This window comes from Gracilinanus agilis, chromosome 5 (assembly GCF_016433145.1).
Source record: "Gracilinanus agilis isolate LMUSP501 chromosome 5, AgileGrace, whole genome shotgun sequence".
Taxonomy (NCBI): Eukaryota; Metazoa; Chordata; class Mammalia; order Didelphimorphia; family Didelphidae; genus Gracilinanus; species Gracilinanus agilis.
Genome location: NC_058134.1, coordinates 243,825,681 through 243,849,253, shown reverse-complemented (window position 1 = coordinate 243,849,253; position 23,573 = coordinate 243,825,681). Strand labels below are relative to the sequence as shown.

Below are 23,573 nucleotides of genomic sequence, written 5' to 3'. Positions count from 1 at the left end.
ATTGGACGTGACTGAAAAACTCTATCCACAAGACTGCGCTGTCCTTATTATTAATATTATTTTTATGTTTAACAATTACACTTTTGGCACTTCAGGATGTCTAAGTAATAAATAAGGCACCGTGAGTTTCCTGAAGGTATGCAATCTCCTTGTGCTCTTGTGACTGTCATAACACCCTCAGAAAAGATTAGGATCTAAAGTCAATGCTTTATCTACCCACTCGTGTATTTTGGTCCGTTAACATGTTGGCATTTCAGTTCTAGAATCTGTCGCAGATAAAACAGTGGAGTAGACAAACCCTATTAACTGTCAGCCAGATTTGACCTGTATTCCGGGAAGAAAGAAAAACCAGTTTTGACTAGCATACTAAGCACTAATCTACCTTCTTTCTAATTAACTACAGTCAATGATTTGCAAATGGAACTAACTATTCTGCTACATAGAAGAAAAAGAATTTCCTATCCCCAAATATTGTAAGATTGAGGGTAATTAAATGACCAGAAGACCACCGATTTGGAGGGAACCTCAGGGATCTTTTGGTCCAACACCTTGATATAGAGATGACCTCTCTTAACTAAAATAATAGAGATATTAAATAACCTGCTCAAAGTCACACAGGTAGGGTCATATTTATTTGCCTAAGGCTCTTAGAAACCTGGCCATGTCTTCGAAAATGGAAGGATGCTCCCTTTTCCACACCACTGTGGCTGCCACTTATGCTTTGCAGTTTCCATCAGTAACACAGGAAAGATCTGAACTTAAGTCCTATAACTACAATTATAACCAAGAGCCATGTCCTATAACTACAGTTCAATGCTCAATCCATGAGCCTCACTAATATAATTTGTTTCCTTTACATGTGAAATAAAATGTGTATTACTATTATTTTCCATTTATGTTTATTTTTATTTTTCTTCTACAGATAGTATAAGCTTAAACAGCTTTAGAAATACAAACTCATATCAATCCTTGGAATAATGTGGTTGGCAAATAATGTTATCTCTTGTGCAACTAGAAAAAAAAAAAGATTAACCCACTGACTAAGGGCACACAGATGATTCCAGGAGTAGACTCAACTTGAGATTTGTGCTCTATCCAACTGTCACTGAAGAAAGAAAATGGCTTAAGGCTCTTAGAGATCTCAACATTTTTATGAAGAGAGAAATCTGCTTCCATCTCCACACCTCTATCTGAGTATGATTCATTCCTTTGAATTTTCTTAATATAGCTAGGCAGAATGGGTGGGGTAATGGTAATAGAAGGAAGATTCAAATTCTGACTCTTGAACACTCCTAACTCCTGTGATCTTGGGCATGTCATTAGGCTTTGGTTTCCTCCTTGGTGAATGAAAGAGGTTAGCCTAGCTGGCCTCTAAAGTATCTTCCCACCCTAAATCTTTCCCTAAGGAAAATCTTGGCTTCTATTTGGTAATTCTATTAAGATCCTCCTTTATTCTCATATGGGCAAAAATACTGGGGGAGGAGTAAGAGACCAATGACAATGGCTAAAATAGTGACACAAAACCCATGTTAGATGAGATATCACTGACATTCATGGTGACAATTTTGATTAAAAAATGTTTGGGGAATTTCCATTTAAAGTGACTAAATCACAAGGCAGGTACTTGATAAATCATGATGAAATATTTCAATTTAGAACTGGAAAAAGTTAATTTAAACATATCTGGGGAAATAGGTGCTTCCAAAGGTAAGCTATGTAAGTTGTTCAACTAAAATAGTAGTGAGAATCAAAGACTCTCAGAGAAACGATTTAAAAATAGACAGCACGCTACACCTAGAATGTTACAGCAGACCATTCCAGAATATGGGAGGGTGGCATTCTGAAACCTCAGCAGTAGGGAACCTGATACATCAGCTGAAATGAGCCATGTGCTTTTAAAATGTCATGAGGACTAGCCTAATTTACTTTACCTTATATTCATTTCAAAGGAAACATTTTTCAAAAGAAATTTAAAGTTCCTTTTTTTTAATCACCTGAAGCAAGTCACAAAGCATCATTTGTGATGGACAGGTTGAATTTAGAGTTGAATTTCTGATTCAAGAGTTTTGAGGGCACTAGAAACTAAGAATAACAAGAGCTACTGAAGAGGAAGAGAAAGAAGAGAGAGGGGGAGAGGGGTCTGGTTATATACAGAATTCCATTCTCATTGTTCCCCAACTCTTGGGGGGAAAAAGAGGGAGATGCCGTCACATCTCTTCTTTGAGGAGCAAGATGATAATTATGATTTCTCTTTTTTCAATTAATGAACATTTACTTTCTCTCCCCCCCCCAACTGACTAAAATAAGAGGAAAATAAAAACCTTGTAATGAATATATAATCAGACAAAATAATTCTCATATCGTCTATGTCTGGAAAATGTATTGTTTATTCTGCATCTTAGGTTTATCATCGTTCTGTCAGAAGGTAAGTATCATGCTTCATCATCTGTCTTTTGGGATCATGATTGTTGGTTAATGCATTCATTAATCAGAACTCTCAAAGTTTTCAGTTATCTGTCTTTACAATGTTGTTTTTCTACAAATTGTTCTCCTGGTTCTGATTACTTCTTTTGTACCAGTTCATACAAATCTTCTCAGTTTTTTCTAAAGTCTCATAGTATAATAATATTCCATTATGCTTATATAACATAATTTGTTCAGTCATTTTCCAGTTGATGTCCTCCCTTAGTTTCTAAGCCTTTGACACTACATGAAAAGAGATTCTATTAATGTTTTTGTACATGAAGGTTCTTTTATTTCCTTCCTTTGAACTTTTTGGGGGGTATAGTTCATAGTAGTGGTATCTCTAGTCAGAAGGTATATATAATTTGGTAACTTTTTGGATATAGTTTCAAATTGCTTCCCAGAAAGGCTAGACCCATTAATATCCTTACCAAAAGTGCATTATTATGCCTCTTTTCCCCTGGTTTCCACCTACATTTATCATTTTCACCAGTCTGATAGGTTTGAGTTAAAATGTCAGAGTTACTTTAATCTGTATTTATCAATGATAAGAACGTTTTTAAAATACAGCTATACTTTTAATTTCTCAAGATTCACCTTTGATTGGTTTGTTGTTTCACTTTCTATGTAGGTTGTATATTGTTAAAGTTATTTTGAATATTATCCTGTTCTGATAACTTCACTCTGTATCAGTTCACGTAAGTTTTCTCATGCTTCTCTGTATTTACCATGTGCAGTATTTCTTTTACTGCAGAGTAATAATTCATTACATTTATGTTCCAATTTCTTTAGCTATTCCCCAATCAATGAGCTTTGACTTTATTTCCAGATCTTAGTGACTACAAAAAGTTTTAAATATTTTGGCATATATTGGGACTTTCTTTTTTGATACTGGTCTCCTCGGGGCCTAAGCCTAGCAACAGAATCTCTAGTTCAAAGTGTACAGACATTTTAGACCCCTTCTTCTCATCGTTTCAGATTGTTTTCCAGAATGACTGGACCAACTAATTCAGCTCCACTGACAATGTATTAGTGTGGGACATACTTGTTTGCCAGTGCAATTCCACTTTTTATTATATATCATATCACTAAGTTGACATCTTGTTATAGCTATACAAAATTTAGATAAGCAGTTATGAATGTTTAAATAAGAAGTACAGATCTCGGTTGGTAGTCCCTGCCATGCAAAGGAAAGTAAGGATGGGTTAAACTAGAAGAAGCACTAACTTTGGAGATAGAACACGAAGGTTCTGATATTTTCTACTTATATGATGTTGAACAAGTCCCTTAAATGGGTTCCTCAATAAAATGAAGGGGTCAGATTAGATGACTTCTAAAATGATTTCTAACTTTAGATCTCTGAGCCAATGAAACAGAAGAAGTAGAATTTGGCAACTTACTGGATAGGTATAGTTGGAGAGAGAGAAGAGTCAGCAGTGGCTAAGGTTTTGTACCTCAGTGATCTGGGAAAGTACAGGTCCTTAGGGTATGTCCACATGTGGATAAACAGAGGAGACACAAAGGAAGCTGAGAAGGAGCAATTAGAGCAGTGGAAGGAGAAACAAGAAAGAACTATGTCAAGGAAACTAGAGGATATAGTGTTTTGAGGACTGCCAAATATAGTAGAAAGGTCAAGGAGGATGTGAACTGAGAATATAGTGACTAGGATCCAAAATGGTGAGTTGGGGTGATTGACCTTAGAGAACATTCAATTCAATTCTCAAAACACACACACACAAAAAAAAACAAAAACAACAACAACATACAATTATACAAATATTGATTAAATTCAAGGCACTATCCTAGGTTCTGAAGCTATAAATACAAAGCATGAAGTAGTCTGTGACATCAAAGAAAAGATGTTCCATCAGGGGAGGAGGAATTAATTATATATATATATATATATATATATATATATATACAGAAAAGTAGAGAGCCAAGCCTGAAGATGAGAGGTCCTGTGTTCAAATCTGAGACACTTCCTGGTCTTTGGTCCTGCACAAGTCACTTAACCCCAATTGCTGCTCCTCTGTCTTGGGGCCAATAATTAGTATTTTTTCTAAGACAAAAGGTAAGGGTCTAAAAATAACTCCAAAAAGGGCTAACAAATGGGACTAGAGAAGGGAGGAGAGAGTTGACCAGAAAAGACCTCATCTAGGAGGCAAAAAGAAAGCTGTGTTTTGAAATAAGAGATTCTAAGAAGCATTTGTTCCAAGAGTGAGGACTGAAGCCAGATTTCAGGGGATGTTAAGGAATGAGCGAGTGGCATCCAAATGGAGACAGCGAATGCCATCAGTTCGCCAGAGTTTGCTAGTGATGAGATAACAGAATAGCTTGGGCTGGCAGCAGGTCATAAGAAAATTGCACTGTTTTGGTTTGGTTTGTTCTTTAGAATAAGTTACACCTGGGCGAGTTTCAAGGCTTGGAAAAGGAGCCCGGAGAAAGAGAGATTGAAGATAAAGAGAACAAGAATAGTTCAGAGAAAGAGGCACTGTCAGAGAATGAATGAGATGAATCACTAGGACAGGTAGAACATCTATCTGTACAGCTTTTTGTTACTTACAGGCCCTCAGGGGGCCAGATTAAGCTTTTTTCAGAGGCTCACCTCCATAAGGTTGGTCACTAGGCAATGAAGTGCTAATGTCTTAGCCACATAAATTGTGGAGGGGGTTATAACCTGTACAGAGGAGGGACTAAATAAACCTGTAAAATTAGAGTTCCCGACAAGGAATGTAGTAAAGTTAAGAGATATTTCTTGGTGGGGCAATTAGGTGGCTCGAAAGATAGAGGGCAGGGCCTGTGTTCAAATTTAGTCTTCCTAGCTGGGTGACCCTGGGCAAATCATTTAGCCCCAATTGCCTAGCCTTTACTGTTCTTTTGCCTTTGAACTGATGCTTAGTATCAATTCTAAGAGAGAAGGTAAGGGTCTTGGGGGAGGGGGAAATAGAGGGGGAGAAGGAGAGGGAAAGAAGGAAAGGGAGAGGGATTATTTGATTTGCCTTAAGGTCACCATGCAAGCAAGACCAGATCCCAGATTCCTGTGTTTTGTTTTGTTGTTTTTTTTTTCCCACCCATTACCCCCAATACGAGGAGAGCCAAATTAAAGAGGATGGAAAGAGGAGGGACATCAGTTTCACCTTGGCCTGACTTCGTGGCTATCTTACCGAGGGGTCATTTTCTTTACCCTGATCTTTCACTAAGATCTTTCACTAAGATGGCCACCAGATAATGTAAATGGTCTTTCCACGGTCTCATTTCTATTAACATGGCTGAGTCTCAAAGCTGAATCCAACTGTCTTTCCACAATAACGTTAGCTACTATTCTGAAAGCCTCTATGGAAGCCTCGTTCAGACAAAGCTAGTGACTGAGTCTTGGATGACTGTCTATATACTTGCTTCCTCTGGACAACTCACAATACATTCTTCATAATGAACGCTGCTGGTAAAGATAAAAAGGCAGTTCATTAACGTAACTTAATTTCATTGTATGGTTCAAGTACCAAAAGCCCAGGAGCCCTAGCACTCTCTCTGTGTGGTCTCTGGCAAATGCTGAAGATTTTTCCAATATGACTCAAGGTTTCTAATCTACTGAATCTAACTGTTAAGACTCACTGCTTTATTTAACAGGCTTCTTGTTTGTTTTTTATGCACACTAGGCATCAGTAGGTGTGGGAATGCTAAGAGCATAGAATACGCTCCACGTCTTTATCTTGAATTTCCAATTTCTTTGCACTTCTTGAGTACTGGAAAGACCCAAGAACCATATGATTGTACTATCCTAAAATCCTTCAGAGCAGTTGTTTCCAAGATGTGGTTCAAAGACCTTTGGGTGTCCCTGAGGCATTCTGAGAAGGTCCTTGTGATCAAATCTACTTTCATAACAATCTTTTCTTTTAGTCTTTTTCTTAGCTTTTCATGCTCCCACTTGGGATTTTTTTCACCATTTCCTTCTCCTGCTCATTTTACATATGAGGAAACTGAGGCAAACAGAATGAAATTATTTACTCAGGATCACTCAGCTAGTAAGTGTCTGACTCCAGATTTGAACTCCTATCTTTCTGACTCCAGGCCCAGTGCCCTATCTACTCTGCCACCTTGTTGCCCTTTCATAAAGGTACCAAAATATTATTTACCATTTAAATGATCCCACCGTTTCTAATTATATATCTGTACGAGGCCAGATTTTTTCATATATTTCAACCACAATGATGTCTCACAACAGATTGAAGGCAGAAGCAGTTATGAAAATCCAACTGTCTTCCAATAAGTCACATATTAAATAGACTTGCAAAAATATGTAGAACAATGTGACTCTTCTCACTAACTTTTCTTGTTTTGGAAAATACAGTCCTTTTCCCTAGAAATGTGTTATTTATGTTAACCTGATGGTGATGGTACTTTGTTATTTTAAATGAGTACTTTAAACGCATCAGTTTTAGTTTCTAAAGTGGTAAATTTCGATAGACATCCCACTCAAACAAAAGCTCATGGAGGTCAATAATTGTTCAGAGCATAAAGGAGTCCTGAGACAAAAAAAAAAGTTTAACAACTGCTACTTTAGAGTTGGGAAACACAGGCATGTGACTTGCCCAAGGTAACCTACAACAGGATTGTCACGGAGCCAACACTAGACCCCAGTTCCTGATTCTCAGATCTGTGTTTTGGGCACCTTTTCCTGGAACGGAGGAAAGCCTTTTCCCCTGGAGAGCCTTGGTCCCAGCTAACTGCTGGAGATCTAATTTTCCTTGGCTTTTCCAAAACTTACTTTTCCTAACCTAAATAAACCCAACTTAAGTATCTCTAAAGTGTAGCCTAAATTTTGTTGAGCTCCGAAGGGCTCAGGTTAATTTCCCCACCAGGGCTGGGGCTACCCCGGCTTCCTTTCTTACCTTCCTTCTCCCATCCTCATCCTCCTTTCACCCACATCAACAACTCCCTGCCCAAAGCAAAGATGGCCAAATTGGACAAGATGGGAAGATGAGAGACATTTACCCTGTGGCCTAACTGGGACTATCTTACCCTATGGGAGATACAGACACACAAATCCTGATCCTTCCCTTAAGAAGACCTTCAGATCTAAAAGGGAAATGGCCCTTTTAGTCTCATTTCCATTAACCTATCATTCTGCAGTCATAGAGCAAGGCCACTAAGAGAGCATAGAATTAAAAACTAGCTAAAGACAGAGTCCCTGTGTGATCATTTAGTCATTTTAGTCATGTCCAACTCTTCATGACCCAATTTGGACTTTCTTGGCAAAGATACCAAAATGGTTTGCCATTTCCTTCTCCAGTTCATTTTACAGGGGAGGAAACTGAGGCCAACAGGGTTAAATAAGTTGCCTAAGTAAGTGTCTGAGGCTGCATTTGAACTAAGGTCTTGGGGACTCGAGGTCCAGCACTCTATCCACTGGGACCTAGCTGCAATGAACATTGGCTTGGGAGTCAAGGACCTGCCTTTAAATCTCACCTTTTATTTGGGTACTTGCAGCCTCTATCCTATTAGGCAAAACACTTACCTCCCCTGAGCCTCATTTACCCGATTGTAAAGGGAGAGGCTGGATTCAGTGCTTTCTGGGGTCCCCTCTTGCCTTTGAGCTAAGATCCTAACAATTGCCATTAATGACCTTGGGCTCATTTGATCATCCATTCCTTTCCCGTTAAACGAACCAAACCCTCTGATGAATATTTGGGATACCCAACCCTTTCTCTCCATCCCCCTCAATGTCGCAATACAGACAATTCAAATAGAAGTCCTCTGTAGAACTTGGCATTCTCTGATCACATCTCTGAGTTGGCTTCTCCATTCAGGAGGCATCATGTCCTCTGGGATACCTGGCTTATGTAAGGATTTATTTTCATCTTCTCCCTAAACAATATTTTTGGGTCACGACAGTGAAATGTACAACAGTTCTTACTAAGAATAGCACCGAGCATCGAGGCGGAAAGGACTTTAAAGGGTATTTAGTCTAATGACCTCATTTTACAGATTAAGAAACTGAGGTCCAGGGAGAATGCCTTCCCCCAAAATCAAAAAAAGTAATAAGCAACAGGGGCAAGATTTAATTTGAGCCTCAGGTTTCCCGATCCCATTCTCTTTTTAGCACCCACTATCACTCTTGGAGTCTTCTTTCCCTAATGGAAATATTAAACATAATCTAATTCAAGCAGTAATGAATCAGAGTACTGAATATGAAACAAGGAGATCGAGGTTCAAATCCTGGCTCTGGCAGAGGAGCAGGTTACAAAATGCACTGACCTTCAAGTGACAAAGTCTCGTTTGGAGTCCTGGTCCTGCCCCTTAAATGCCAAGAGACAATGAGATTATTTACGCCAACCCTCTTGCTACAATTGAGGGAACCTGAGACCCAGAGAAATCTGGTGACTTGTCCAAGGTCTCCCAGAAAGTAAGCGGCAAAGTCTGGGTTCCAACCTCAATATTCTTTCTATTCCACAATGTTGGCCTCTCTCTCAGTTCACCAGAAAATGATTAACTGTCTAATAAGTTCAAGAAGCTACACCAGATTTGGAGATATGCCCAGGGAATTATAAAACTGGGTACACCCTCAGACCCAGCAATACTACTTGAGTCTGCTTCCCAAAATGGTCAAGGAAAAAAGGATAAGCATCCATATGTTCCAAAATATTTATAACAGCTCCCTTTGTGGTGGCCAAGAACTAGAAATTGAAGGGCTGTCCATCAATTGGGGAATGGCTGAAGAAGTTGTGGCATATGATGGTGATGGAATATTACTGCACCGTAAAAAATGAAGAAGAGGTTTTTAAAAAACAGGAGAACCACAAGAACATTATATTTAACTACAAAACTAATGTTTGAAGAATAATTTGGGAATGTCTACCTCTAAAGAAAGAACTGATAAATAGAAATACTAAAAATTATCTATGATTTTATTTTATATATTACATATATTTTATATATTATATTATATATTTATATACATTTATATACATATATGCATATATGTATATAATGCACCCATATATAAGTTTTTTTCATCAAGTGACACCTTCTCTAGTGTAGGGAGGAGAGAAAGGGAAATACCTGGGAATTCTAATGTAACCAACAAACAAATTAATAAAAAATAATTTTAAAAAGAAACTCTGCTAGGCACTGAGGATACGAAGATAGTGTCATATCTATCTCTAATAAGCATTCAGAAAGATGGATTTGGAATCAGAAGATATGACCTGAAATTACTGTTCTACTAATAAATATCTATGAATTTAAGCAAGCTATTTAATATCTCTGAAATCCACAGTATTATCAATCTGTATGATGGGGATGCCTTTGCTCATTATTTTTTAAAATTTTTTTTAATATCTTTTATATATATCCTTCTATCTTTATAGATATAGATAATATCTTTTATATATATCCTTCTATATTAATTTTATTTGTTACAGGGCTAGGCAATGGGGGTTAAGTGACTTGCCCAGGGTCACACAGCTAGGAAGTGTCTGAGGCCAGATTTGGCCTTTACTTATTCTAAGGTCAAAGAGGCCACCATAAGCTAGAATCTTATGCCTAAGTATGTACTCTGTACACAGCATTATCCTAGGGACTATGGAAGATACAAAAGAAATGGATACATGTAAATACATAAAATCATAACAACACTTCATTCTTCAGTCATTTCAGACACTTTGTGGCCCTGTATGGGATATTCTTAACAAAGATAATGGAGTGGTTTACCATTGTTGTTTGGCTCATTTTACAGATGAGGAAACTGAGGCAAACAGGTACAATGACTTGCTCAAGGTCACACAACTAGTAAGTGTCTGAGGCTGGATTTGAAATCAGGAAAACGAGTCTCCCTGACTCTAGACCCAGTGCTCTATCCACTGTTCCACCTAGAAGCCAATAATACAACAATAATCCCATTTCCATAGTCTGTTCAAGTTTGTAAAGTATCTTGCTCACAACAGCCCTGTGAGGTAAATTGTTTAATCCAGTTCTTCAGGCATTACTACGTGTAAGGCACTGTGTTAGGTGCTGGTGTTCTAAAGGTAATAGGAAAATGGCGCCTGTCCTCAGAGAGCTTATACTCTACTGCAGTGGTTCCCAAACTTTTTTGGCCTCCCGCCCCCTTTCCAGAAAAAATATTACTCAGCCCCCTGGAAATTATTATTTTTTTAATTTTAATAGCAATTAATAGGAAAGATAAATGCACCCGTGGCCATCATTGCCCTGCTGGATCACTGCAGCACCCACCAGGGGGCGGTGGCGCCCACTTTGGGAATCACTGCTCTACTGGAAAGGTAGAACATATACAGACAAGTGTAAGTACAAGAAGATTCAGAGGGCGGAGGCTATAACAATTGATGAAGAGAAGAAAAGCAGGTCGGAAAAAGCTTTAACAGAAGGTGACCCCCGAGACTGAAGGAGGTTTGAAATTCTCAGAGGCCAAGGTAAAGAGGGAGTGCATTCCAGGCTTGGGAGTCCATTCAAAGACTTGGAAACCCCAAATGAGAGGATTTAGCATGCTGGTCTCCCAAAGAACCAAAGTGGGAATCGTGCAAAAGGAAATTTCCCCTCCCCTATTTTCCCTAATGTGTACCTAGCGTGAGTTTCTGAGCATGAGCCTGGAAGCTAGGACTGTGTCAGGGAAAATCACTGGATAAATTTAGTCTTGAGGGTAGAACAATTGCCAGAAAAAAATGAAACAATGGAGTCAAGAATATCAGGAGACCAGGAGGGCAAGATGATCTTCTCTGGACTGCCCCATCCCTGGGGAGCACAGACAAAATGGAAAGCCATGCATGGTTGGTTCCTGAAACGTGATGTGTGAGAGTAGTGGGTGGAGAGAGGATTTCATAAGAAGGAGGCCAGGAGGAAGTGGTCTCTTGGCTAGATGTTGATGATGCTGGTTGGACTTGCTGGTGAGTGTAGCTAAGAGGCCATTATGTTGGCCTCAGGATAATCAGGTAAGGCATCAGGAAAGAAAGCACTCTATAGCTCTCTCTCTCCTATTTTCCCTCTTCTTCCTCCTGCTACTTTTGATTTAGTAAAATTATTACTCTACAGAGGCCTGGAAGTGAAATGAAAAGAGCTCATCCAGTTTGGCTGAATTGTGGTGTGAACAAAGGAAAAATAGAAAATTAGTCTGGAAAGGTTAATACAAATATTATTGTCCTCCTTTTATAGAAGAGACACGGAACAGTTTAAGCCACTTGCCAAGTGTCAGATAGCTAGTGGAGACAGCTGGGATTTAACTCCAGATCTGTTATCCACAAGTCCAGTGGTGGTTTGTTTTTTGTCTTAAGACTGATCTCCCCACCTCCCCTAAGCTGGAAATATGGGGAGGGGGGCTTTTCAAAAGCTCAGATCCATTATTGATAGGCACAAGAGCTTTGATCTGCTCTGTCTTCAACCTCGCTCCCTCCACAGTCCAGTCCAGCTGGTTCCCTTTCCCAGCTCTCCCATGGTGTCACCATATTGGAGCTTAATTTTTGTGAGTGTCTTAGTAAGTCGGTCAACAAGCATGAATGGCATGTAGGGTATCCACCAGTCTCAGCCTTCCCCAGAGCTGAGATTACAGCCATGCCCAGCATTTTCCATGAGCCCCACACCATAACCTCTTTGAAGATTTCATCTATAAAACAAGTAGGCAGCTCTGCAAGGCATGATATGACTCCGACAGGCCAAGAGCACCATATGGGTCCTTCATGGGTTGGCTCTGGGCTTCCCGGTGGAGATGGAGCTGAAGAGTAAAGGGAAAAGAGATGATCTCCAATTGGCAGCTTCTAGTTCCATGACCCTGTGGCAGGATTTAGACAAGGGCAGCAGATCTGGACGACAGTGAAGATGCTGCCCTGGAGGGGAGGGTTTGTGATGGCCAAGAGTAGGGAATGAGGGCCAAGAGTCAGGATGGACTCAGATCATAGAGAGCACTGAATGTCCGGCTGAATTTGGATCTTTATCCTCCAGATCGTGGGGAACCATTAGACGTTCCCAAACTGTACAATTACAGTGTTGAAAGTGTTGTTTTAAGAAGATTTGAGGTAAAGGAGACTACAGCAGGAATGGAAACTAACGAGATTTCTGGAACCCAGAAATGAAGTGCCAGACTGCACAGATTTAGAGCTCAGAGGTCATCTAATTCCCCCCTCCCTATTTTATCACTGGGGAAGTGATTTGATATATTCCTAAGTGGGAACAGAGGGTCACTAGCTTTACAGATAAAAGCAGGTTGTCTTTATAGGGTCATTTCTTTAAAATGTTTACTTTTTTTTTTAAACCCTTACCTTCTGTCTTGAAGTCAATACTGTGTATTGGCTCCAAGGCAGAAGAGTGGTAAGGGTGGGCAATGGGGGTCAAGTGACTTGCCCAGGGTCACATAGCTGGGAAGTGTCTGAGGCCAGATTTGAACCTAGGACCTCCTGTCTCTAGGCCTGACTCTTAATCCACTGAGCTACCCAGCTGCCCTCCAAACTCTTACTTTCTGTCTTAGAATCAATACTCTGTGTTGGTTCCAAAGAAGAAGAGTGATAAGGGCTAGGCACAATGGGTTAAGTCACTTGCCCAGGGTCACACAACTAGGAAATCTCTGCATTTAGATTTGAACCCAGGACCTTCCATCTCCAAATATGGTTCTCTGTCCACTGAGCCACCCAGCTGCTCTCCATGGGGACAATTTTGATCCAACTTTATTTTACTTCGGTTCTCCCAAACTCCCTAGAGTTTGGTTCATTTAAACTGATAAGAAATCTTTAATTGCTCAAACAAAGGGAAATCAACTTCTGAAAGTTCCTGACGTTTTGAAATGGTCTGACAACTGGCTGAAGAAATCCAGATGTGTGATTCGAATCACCAGCACTGTGACCAAACAATCATTTCTCAAATGCCTGCTGTTCAGAGTGCTGGCTATCAAGTCACTTTTTCTCCCTTATATTTTCACAGGAGGCTGGCTACAAAAGAAAAAAAGAAAAAAAGAAACTACTGGGAAGCTAAAGGAAGGCATTAGCTGTCTGGCAGTATTATGGTTCATAATCGTTTAAGTAGGCCTGGTAATTATGCTTGGGCTTAAACACAGATGTTTCCTATTAACAAGATGCTCACACCCTGCTATTTGGAAGCAGAGGGGGAACTTGACAGATAATTCAAAAGCAGTACTTCGGAGATTGTCCTCCCAGGAACTCGACTGCAGAGGGAATGGAAGCTAGCAAGAGATTTCAGTAGCTTGGCATTGAAGTGCTGGATTGTGGGTCGTGGATTTAAAGCCTCGAGGTCATCTCATTCCCTTACTCCCCATCTTACCAATGGCCAAAAAATGAAGCCCCAAATGGGGAAGTAATTTCATTTGACATAGTCCCGTGTGAAGGAGATCATTCAAAGCACTGTTTTCTGAGGCTCTTCTCCCTGGAACTGGGTTCCTAGAACTTAGTCTTTTCTTTAAAAATCTGTTTGAGCCCCTCAATTTATGTACGAGTAAACTGAGGTTAAGGGGAAAAGGAAAGCGACTACCTCTAGGTCATAAAACTGCTGAATAGCCAAGTTGAGACTCGAACTCGTCTCCTGACTTCTAGTTCAGTAGTGTTTCCAGTATACCAACTGGCTCCTTAGAGAACTGCAACTCTGAGTGGCTTTTCAACAGGACGGGTCTAGAAAATCGCACCAGCATGGCAAATGCTAAGATTTGGAAACGAAGGGAAGAATCCATCCATGTTTTGTTCCATAGAAAAACCCTATGAAATAGTTTATTCTCTGCCACAATATTGGTGAACCACTAATTACCACTAGGGTGGTTGGTTTACCCTCTCCACTAACACATTCAATGATATTGTTTTTAGACAAAGTATACCATGAAGGAGCATGAGCTAGACATACAGTCAACGTCGGGGACCTAGGATCCTCGGAATCTTGAGCACGACAGCATAAATATCACTAAAGTATCTACTAACTTGAAAAGGAGAAAAGTAAAAAAAGAAGGAAGGAAGGAAAGAAAGAGGGGAGGAAAGGCAGGAAGGAAGAAAAGGAAGTAAGGAGGGAAAGAGGAAGGGGAAAGGATGGAAGGAGGAAAGGGAGAAGGGGAGGAAGGGGAAAGGAAAGAAGGGAGGAAAGGAGGAGGAAAGGAGGATGAAAGGAGGAGAAAAGAAGGAGGAAAGGAAGGCCAGGCCAACGAGTGAAATGACCAGTCCATTAAGAGAAGAGGCTATAGTGTTTGTGTTTACTGGAATGGGGAAGGAAGAGGAGGAGGGGGATAAATGTCTTTGTTTCAGTAATTTAATAGGAAGCTAAGCAAATTGGAAAACATAACTATCTGGTATGAGGATGCCTGAAAAAATGCAAACATTTGCACTAATGCCAATAACATTTTAGAGACTTTTTTTCCTCCAGACTACATGGGGAGTCAAGTTTTTTAGGAATTTTGCACTTCAAAGATGTGCAAAGATTTTCTAAATCCAGATTTGCTTAAGAAGAGAATGTGAAAGATGGTCAGTGACTCAGTCATGTATGATTCTTCGTGGCCTCATGGGCTATACCGTCTATGAAATTTTCTTGTGAAAAATACTTGAGTGCTTTGCCATTTCCTTCTCCAGTGAATTAAGGCAAATACAAGTTAAATGACTTGCCCAGGATCATATAGCTAATAAGTGTCTAAGGTCATATTTGAACTCAGGGCTTATTGATTTTGGTCCTAGCCTGAGACACCTAACTCAGTTTACTCTGTAACAGGACAATTACTCTGTCCTATTCACCGCAAAAGTAATACTTTAATTCTATTATAGGTGGTAAATACAGGGTAGAACTAAAGATCAGATTTCATTGAGGGGGCTTCATAGAGGCAGCTGAGAGAGAGTACTAGTCCTGGGATCAGGAAGACTTGAGTTCAAATGTACCCTCAGACCCGTTACTAGCTCTGTGACTCTGCACAAGTCACTTAATTTCATTTTGCCTCAGTTTCTTTGAGAACTATAATCATATCTACCTCTCAGGGTTTGGTTGTTGTGAGGATCAAATAGGTTCCCATTTGTAAAAAGAGCTTAATGTCACAAATGCTTATCTCCCCTTCTACCATTCTAAGTCAAAGCCTTCTTGGGCAATTTAAAGTTGCTTGAAACACGGAGTTATTATGTGACTCACCCAGGGTCACACAGCCAAAGTCAAGGCTTGGACCTTCTTCCTGGCTCTGAGAACTGCTCTCTATTCACTATAGCACGTTGCCTAGACACTGGTTAATAAAAGAAGCTTAGGAAAAGGCACTAGAGGAAGAAATAATCATAACTGATGGGGCAACTAGGTAGCCCAATGGATAGAGCACCAGGTGTGGAGTCTGGAGGACGTGGGTTCAAATCTGGCTTGGCACACTTCCTAGCCACGTGACCCTGATTTTCTGTCTTAGAAATGATACAAAGACAGAAGGAAAATGGAAATACTAACAATTGCAAAGACACCTTCCATTAAATCCCAACAATTGGCCAAGCTCTAGGTGACAGAGACGTTTACAACAGGAACTGACTAACCCCGTCGCGCTTCTGGTGGCTGCTGTTAAGGTCCCATGTAGTGAATACCTACCAAGAGTTCCATACCGGGGACATAGTTAAGAGGTATCATATAGTCATTCGGAAGATTTGCCACCTGCAGACAAAGACAAAAACAGAAACTCCATGAGAAAAGCGGTACTCTCTGCAGTCCGTCGTCTCCACCGGAGTGATGCCCAGACGAGCCTGTGCTGGAAGGAATCCTGCCGCTGATCGGATCAGGGGCAGCTGCTTCAGACTGGGCTTCGACGGTCAGTCAAGCAACCAGCAAGCATTGCAGTCCCTGAAGCAGTCCCTGCACTCCAATCTATCCGGCATACTTCCACCGGACTGGAAACCATGGCCATATTTTGTATACTAATTGCTTCGACTGTTGAATAAATGTGCCCACTTTAAGAGATTCATTCTTTGCACTGAGTGCCAGGCACTGGGAATACCCAGGCAAAAAGGAAAGAAGTCCTGCTCTTAAGGGGTTCAGGGGAAATGCTATACACACACACAATAAACATGAGGTGACTTAGAGCCACTGAGGTACAAGGTGAGGGTGAGGGGGTAGAAATTTCATAATAGAAAGAAGAGAAAGTAGTAAGTGATCTGAGTTGGTTTTTTTTATACCCTTACCTTCCATCTTCAAATCAGTACTGTGTATTGGTTCCAAGGCAGAAGAGTGGTAAGGGCTAGGCAATGAGGGTTAAGTGACTTGCCCAGGGTCACACAGCTAAGAAGTTGCCTGAGGTCAGATTTGAACCCCGGGCTGGCTCTCAATCCATTGAGCCATCTAGCTGCTCCCAATGATCTGAGCTTTGAAGGAAACTGGGGGAGTGGGTCCTTTTTTCAGACAAAGGTTTAAAAAAAAGGGGAGGGATTTGGTCACTGCAATAATTTAAGCTTCTGTCAATAGAAATTCAATATTAAGTTACAGAATGGTGGGAAAGAAATTCATTTAAATGCCATCAATCTCTGGATGGTTGGAAAACTAAAGTTGTAGTAAAATGGTGAGTGGACCTTCATCAGCATCCCATTTTTTAAGCTCAGTTTCTCCAAGGAACATTCCAGTAAAACTTTCTTAATTTTGTTTTCTGTTGTTTTCTTATCTTTCATGACCCACTTAACCCCAGTTCTGAAGTCCGTACTGCTCCTCTGCCTTAGAACCAATATAAAGCATTGATTCCCAGACAGAAGGTACAGGTTATATATTTTTTAAAAAAAGACAAATAACGAAAGGCAAGTGGACTCTCATTAAATGTAATGACCATTCTTGTCCACAGAGAATAGAGTATGAAAACTTTTTTTTCCTCCTCTGCTTGGTAAAGAGGCACAAGGGCTATGAGCATGGAATGCTGCATTCACTGTTAGACATAGCCACTGTGTTGGCTGATTTTGCTTAACTTCTTTTCTTCCCTTAACTAAAAAAGGGCTTCAGCTGGGACAGATGGGATATGAGTATCAAATGGGATATAAATACCAAAAGAAAATTTTTTTAATGGAAGGAAGGAGGGAAAGGAAAGAGAAAGAGAAAGGAAAAAGGAAGAAAGAGAAACAAAATAACTAAGAAGGGGGAAGAGAGAGAAAAGGGAGGAAAGAAAGAAGAGAATGGAAGGAAAGAAGGGAGGGAGGAAAGAAGGATGAAAGGGAGGGAGGAATAAAGAAGGGGAAGAAGAGAAAAAAGAGGGAAAGAGAGGAAGGGAAGAAAGAAGGAAGAAATAAAGAAAGGGGAAAAGGGATAGAGGGGGGGAAAGTTGGATCTCTTATTGGGAACTGCAAGGGATCCTAGGGGCCATCAAGTCTAACTCCCTCATTTTACAGCTCAGACCCAGAGAGGTTAGAGGACTTGTCTAAGGTGGTGCAGGCATTTGGTGACAGAGATAGTATTTGAACCAGGTTTTTTGTGCAGTCTTCCCACAGCACCATGGCATTGCTGGTTGTTTTCTAAACCTCTGCATTTTTTTTGTTGATTTTTTTGTGTTTTTTTTTTTAAACAAGCTTTTGCTGCTTGCCAACTCCAGACCCTTTCTGACAAACTGATTGCAAGAGCTTTTGGCACTCCAACCTGCCAAAAGCAGGGGTTTGGGAGTGGGAGGGTTGAGGAGGGAAAGCGAAAACAAAAATGCAATGAAGGGTCCCTTCAAGCTGAGAGCATTGAAAGCTTGGGCAGTTTCATATTAGCTCATTTGATCTGGCGCCAGGTTAGAAAAACAAGTGGCTTTGCCCTATTGGGCTCTGGACTAGCCCACCTGGCTTTTACCATTCTTTCTTTCTCTCTTTGACTCCTTTTTTTTTTTCTTTTCTTCCCCCTCCTCCTCCTTTCTCCTAACTTCCTCCCCCCAGGCTCTGCTTGTCCTGAGAATCCTCCCAAGACCGCTTGCCCTCAGTTTCTCTCCCAGCCTCTGGTCCCATATTAAAAATTAATGGGGCAAAATCCAGGACTGTCAGAGGGCGGCCACCTGAGAGTGCCTCTGCCACGTCTGCAGAAACGCTCGCGGGGGGTCCCCATCCCCATTCCACGGCTGGCCCCCGGCCCCTCCGCCTCCCAGTGCTGACTTCCGTGGTTTGAAGGCAGACAGACATTCTGATGTAGCAGAAAGCAAGCTGGCCCCAGCCTCAGAGCCAGGAAGCAGGCTGAGTCTGTTTCTGATTCGGACCATCATGCCTGGGATGACTTAGGTCCTCCCCCACTCCATCCTCTCTTCCCATCAGTGCTGGATGCCACCCTAAATCTCTGAACAACAGACAAGGTGCCATGAACTGAACTGGCAGAAGGGGTCCCAGATCTGGAACCCACCCCCTTAAAAATCGAGAAAGAGTGTTTCTCATTCTACTGGGTGAAGAAGTGCCACCAAGATTATCAGAGGGGCAGTGAACATGGCAGACTGGCCTCATACAACCTTTATCTTCTGTCTTAGTTCTCAGACAAAATGGCAGCAAGGGCTGGGCAATTGGAGTTAACTGACTTGCCCAGGGTCACACAGCTAGGAAAGATCTGAGGCTACATTTGAATCCAGGTCCTCCCGACTCTAGATCTGGAGTTCTACCCACTGTGCTACCCAGTTGTCCCTAGCCAAAGATCTTAAATGCTTGCTTTAGATATCCAGAAAACATGTGGGTGCAAATTCTGACTTTGACATTTATTATCTGTGAGACTACAAGCAAATAACTTTACTTGAGCCTCAGTTTCCTCATAACCAAAATGCATGAAACTCTGAATACTAAAGAACAAACAAGACCTAGGTTTGAATCCTGCCTTAGACACATACTGAGCACGTGACTCTGGGAAAGATGCTCAAACTCTCCATGTTCTATGATAGTGGTTTCACAAGTGTGGTCTAGAGCTCCCTCCCCCCAACCCAATCCTTTCAGGGGGTCTCTGCAAGCTAACAATTTTCATAATAACACTAAGATGTTTTAATCTCTAGTAAAGTAAAAACTGATAAATATGCCCACAAAAACAAAAGTTATTTGGGGACCTCAATTAATTTTAAAAGCACGGAAGAGATTGTATTGGTCTAATCCCCTCATTTTACAGATGAAGAAAATGAAACTCACAGGGGGGAAAAAACCATGACAAGTTTTAAGTCTGAGTCTACTGAGATGATCAAATGGTTTGGGACATTTTGGGTTTTAATGCCATTAAGAAATATGAGAAGCTACTTTCCCCGTCTCCTTTTGTAGAGGTAGAGGGTCTAACAGGTGAGAAACACTACAAATATAATGTCAGATTTTTTTTAACCCTCACCTTCCATTTTAGAATCAATACTGTGTGTTGGTTCTAAAGCAGAAGAGCAGTAAAGACTAGACAATAGGGTTAAGTGACTTGGCCAGGGTCACACAGCTAGAAAGTATCTGAAGTCACATTTGAACCCAGGACCTCCCATCTCTAGACCTGACTCTCAATCTATTGAGCCACCTATCAGGTTTTATTTTTAATGGATTGATTTTGCTGATTTTTTTCTCTCTTTAAAAATTGTTATATAGATCTGGGAGTGGGGAAGGGATAACAAAGGAAATCTAGGCAAGGTAAAAACAAAATACAGCAATAGAACCGTTGTAAGGATCCCCTGAATCAGTTCACTTACCTTTCATTATCTGTCTTTACATTATAGTGGTATTTATAGCTACATACATGCTATTTATATATCCTTATTATCCTTGTGATTAGACTACTTATTCATGCCTACCTAACCTATTTAGATTGATACTTTTGTTCCTGTCCCACCTATGTGACTTATTTTAGAGCAGAAATTCTTAACCTGGTATACATAACTTTTATGTTTTTCAATGTCTGTATCACTATTTCAACGTAATTGGTTTCCTATGTATTTGTACTTCATTTACACATGTATAAACATTATTCTGAGGGGGCAGCTGGGTAGCTCAGTGGATTGAGAATCAGGCCTAGAGACGGGAGGTCCTGGGTTCAAATCCGGCCTCAGACACTTCCTAGCTGTGTGACCCTGGGCAAGTCACTTAACCCCCATTGCCTAGCCCTGTAACAAATTTTTAAAAAATTAATATAGAGGGATATATATAAAAGATATTAGGGTTTAAAAAAAACTTTAAAAAAAACATTATTCTGAGAAGGGCTCCATAGACTTCACCAAATTACCAAAACGGGAAACAAAAAAATAAATTTTAAAGACAACACGGAACCACAGATTCTGTTTTTTTTAAACTTATTTTCTATCATAGTATTGATTATGTTTAATCAGAGTTCACTTGCCTTTCATTATTTTTTTAACATCCTTACCTTCTGCCTTAGAATTGATACAAGGCAGAAGAGTGATAAGGGCTAGGCAATTGGAGTTAAGTGACTTGCACAGGGTCACACAGCTAGGAAGCATCTGAGGCCACATTTGAACTGAGATCTCCAATCTCTAAGCCTGGCTCTCTATCCACTGAGCCACCTAGCTGTCCCCAAAAGGTGATGTAGCTTAAGAAGATGCTTCTCTCTCCATCTTTTTTTCTCTAATAGAGATGGGACTCTTTTGCTCTTGGTTATTTTCTCTCTCCTCCATGTTTGTAGAATTGCTTTTCTTCTCCCTTCAGAATTCCAGTCCCCACCTCTGAAAAACAAAGGGAACTAACTCCTTGATTTCTTTGCCTGGCTCAGGGGTAGGAAGGCCCTGCACTGGCAGCAGAGACACTGTAGATGCCTCTGCAGGTGTGAAAGCTGGAACTGGATATAGAGCAGGTCAGCAACCCTATATTCCTTTAAGAACAAGCCGCGTAAAATTAAAGTTATTCCAGATGAATAAACCTGACAAGAAGTGACATGCATTCTAAACACGAGCTGTTTTCCTGGTATCCCAGGCCAATCGAGACCCGACTTAACCACAATTTGAAAAATAAAAATCCACTGCTCCGTGATCTCTGGTAGGCACCGGGGATAAAACAGATTACAACGAACACTCCAAAGTGTCTGTTGTCCTTGAGGGCGATGGTGCTGGCAGTGATCTGTTTTTAAAACAGTGTGTGGTAAAACACGGGAAGAAGAAAAAAGGCAGAGAACAGGGGTGGCTAATCTAGGGTCCATAAATTATTGTTTTTGAAAAATGTTTGTGTTGTTTGGTCATTTTCGGTCACGTCCAAGTCTTTGTGTCCCCATTTGGAATTTTCTTGGCAAAGACATTAGTGTGGTTTGCCATTTCCTATTCCAGTTCATTTTAAAGATGAGGAACTGAGGCAAAGAGGGCAAAATGACTTGCCTAGGTCATATGGCTAATAAATGTCTGAGACCAGATTTGAATTCAGGAAGATGAGCCTGGGCACTCTATCTATCCACTCTGCTACCTGGCTGCCCTTTGGAAGAGCAATACAATAGAATTGGTTTCTTTTGCCATCCGGTGTATTTAACTTTATGTCTTTAATAACTTATGTTTCACCACTCTGCCCAAGGGGTTCAGGACAACAAAGAAGATCAAGAATGCCTGGCATAGAACTTCTACGTTCCACATGGTACATCGGGTCATTATTCCACAGAGACTGAAGTTTAATACCCAGCAGTTTTTTTCTGAACCCAATGCATGGACATTTAAGTCCTGAAATATTTAAAAGAAGCATCAAGTGATCTAATGTAGAAGAGAGTCCCAGCATTGGGACCCTCAAAATACTGTCTGAATTCAGATCCAACATAGACCCAATTTAAAGCTATTCCACTGTGTTCTCTGGTCTCCTGCCATATTATACAGGGAAGAGACCTTGGGAAATCAAGTCAGAGATTGTATAAACACAGCAGGTTTTGGTAGTTAGGCTACATTGAACAACAGAGTCAAATAACAACCAGAGACATTTATTTAGCACTTTACATATATTTTTACATTACAATTACAAAACTTGTAATTGTAATTTCTTTTTCTAGCTCATTTGACCAAAAGTGGGCGCTACTGCCCTCTGGTGGATGCTGCAGTGGTCCAGGGGAATGGGTGATGGCCACAGGTGCATTTATCTTTCCTATTAATTGCTCTTAAAATTTTAAAAACATTAATTTCCAGGGGGCACTAAGTAATATTTTTTTGGAAAGGGGGCAGCAGGCCAAAAAAGTTTGGGAACCACTGCCCTAGGGTGTCTGAGGCAGGATCTAATACCGGGTCTTCTTCGTGAGTTCAAGTCCAGCACTCTCTATTCCTTGAGTCACCTAATTGGCTGGTGGTGTAATCTTATGCTAATTAATCTCTCAGCTGTGTGCCATCAGGGAAAGAAAAGGTAGCACAGAGTTGGATCTCGAAAAATAGTAAAAGTTGGATAAGCAGGACATGAACAAAGGTACAAATCTGAATCGTATAGGAGTGGCTAAGTAGTGCAATTTTGCAGTAACAGGGCTCCTAAAAATGAAAGCTAGCATTGACATAGCATTTGAAGGTGAGCAAAGCACTTTGTTTATATTATTTGATTCCCACACAGTCTCTGACATGGCTGCTATTATTATTCCTACTTTACAGATGAGGAAACTGAGGCTTAATAAGGTTAATTGATTTGTCCAAGGTCATGGGGAAGTAGTGGGAGATAAGAATGTAAGGATAAGATGGGGGAGAGATTACAGAGGGTCAAGAAGGGTAAGCCAGGGAATTTGGAATTTATACTGAAGATCATGGAAGTGTGTGTGTGAATGGGTGGGGAGCAGTGATTAAGCACTGTTTTAGGTATAAGAATGACATGATTTAAGTGGTACTATAGGAGACTCCATCTGGAGGTAATAGGCAGGAGAAAATGGTGTCACGAGTCTAGAGAAAGAAAGGGAAACCAGGAAGATTTCCAAGGTAAACACTGATGAGCAGTTTTCAAATGTTGACACAGATCACAATGCAAGATTTTTCTAGATTTTCCTCCCCAAAGGATCTAATAGAACAATCAAATAGGACAATCAATAATGTGAAAAATAAATATTTCACAATCCATCTGTTCTAGCGAAATGATACTAATAATGAAAGAAGTAAGATTCCTACAGGGCTAGACAGGCACTTAAATGTCAAACACTCCAGGGCCCTTTGGATTGGAGCTCTGTGTTAGTACCACAGCAGATTGCAAACAGCCTAAGCCAGTCAAAAACACCTTCCTTGATGAAGTTTGTACGACCAGTTGTATTTGGTTTCTCCTTTGAAGTCTCTTGGGAGAACT

At 40.6% G+C, this 23,573-nt stretch overlaps 1 protein-coding gene across 1 annotated transcript in view; it reads right to left on the bottom strand.

Moving 5' to 3' along the window:
* KITLG (KIT ligand) overlaps nucleotides 1-23,573 on the bottom strand; it is a 95,110-nt gene that overhangs the window by 27,658 nt on the left and 43,879 nt on the right. Inside the window, exon 4 of the mRNA XM_044679170.1 lies at nucleotides 15,997-16,059. Coding sequence (XP_044535105.1) covers nucleotides 15,997-16,059 — 63 coding nt within the window. The remainder of the gene's footprint in view (nucleotides 1-15,996; nucleotides 16,060-23,573) is intronic.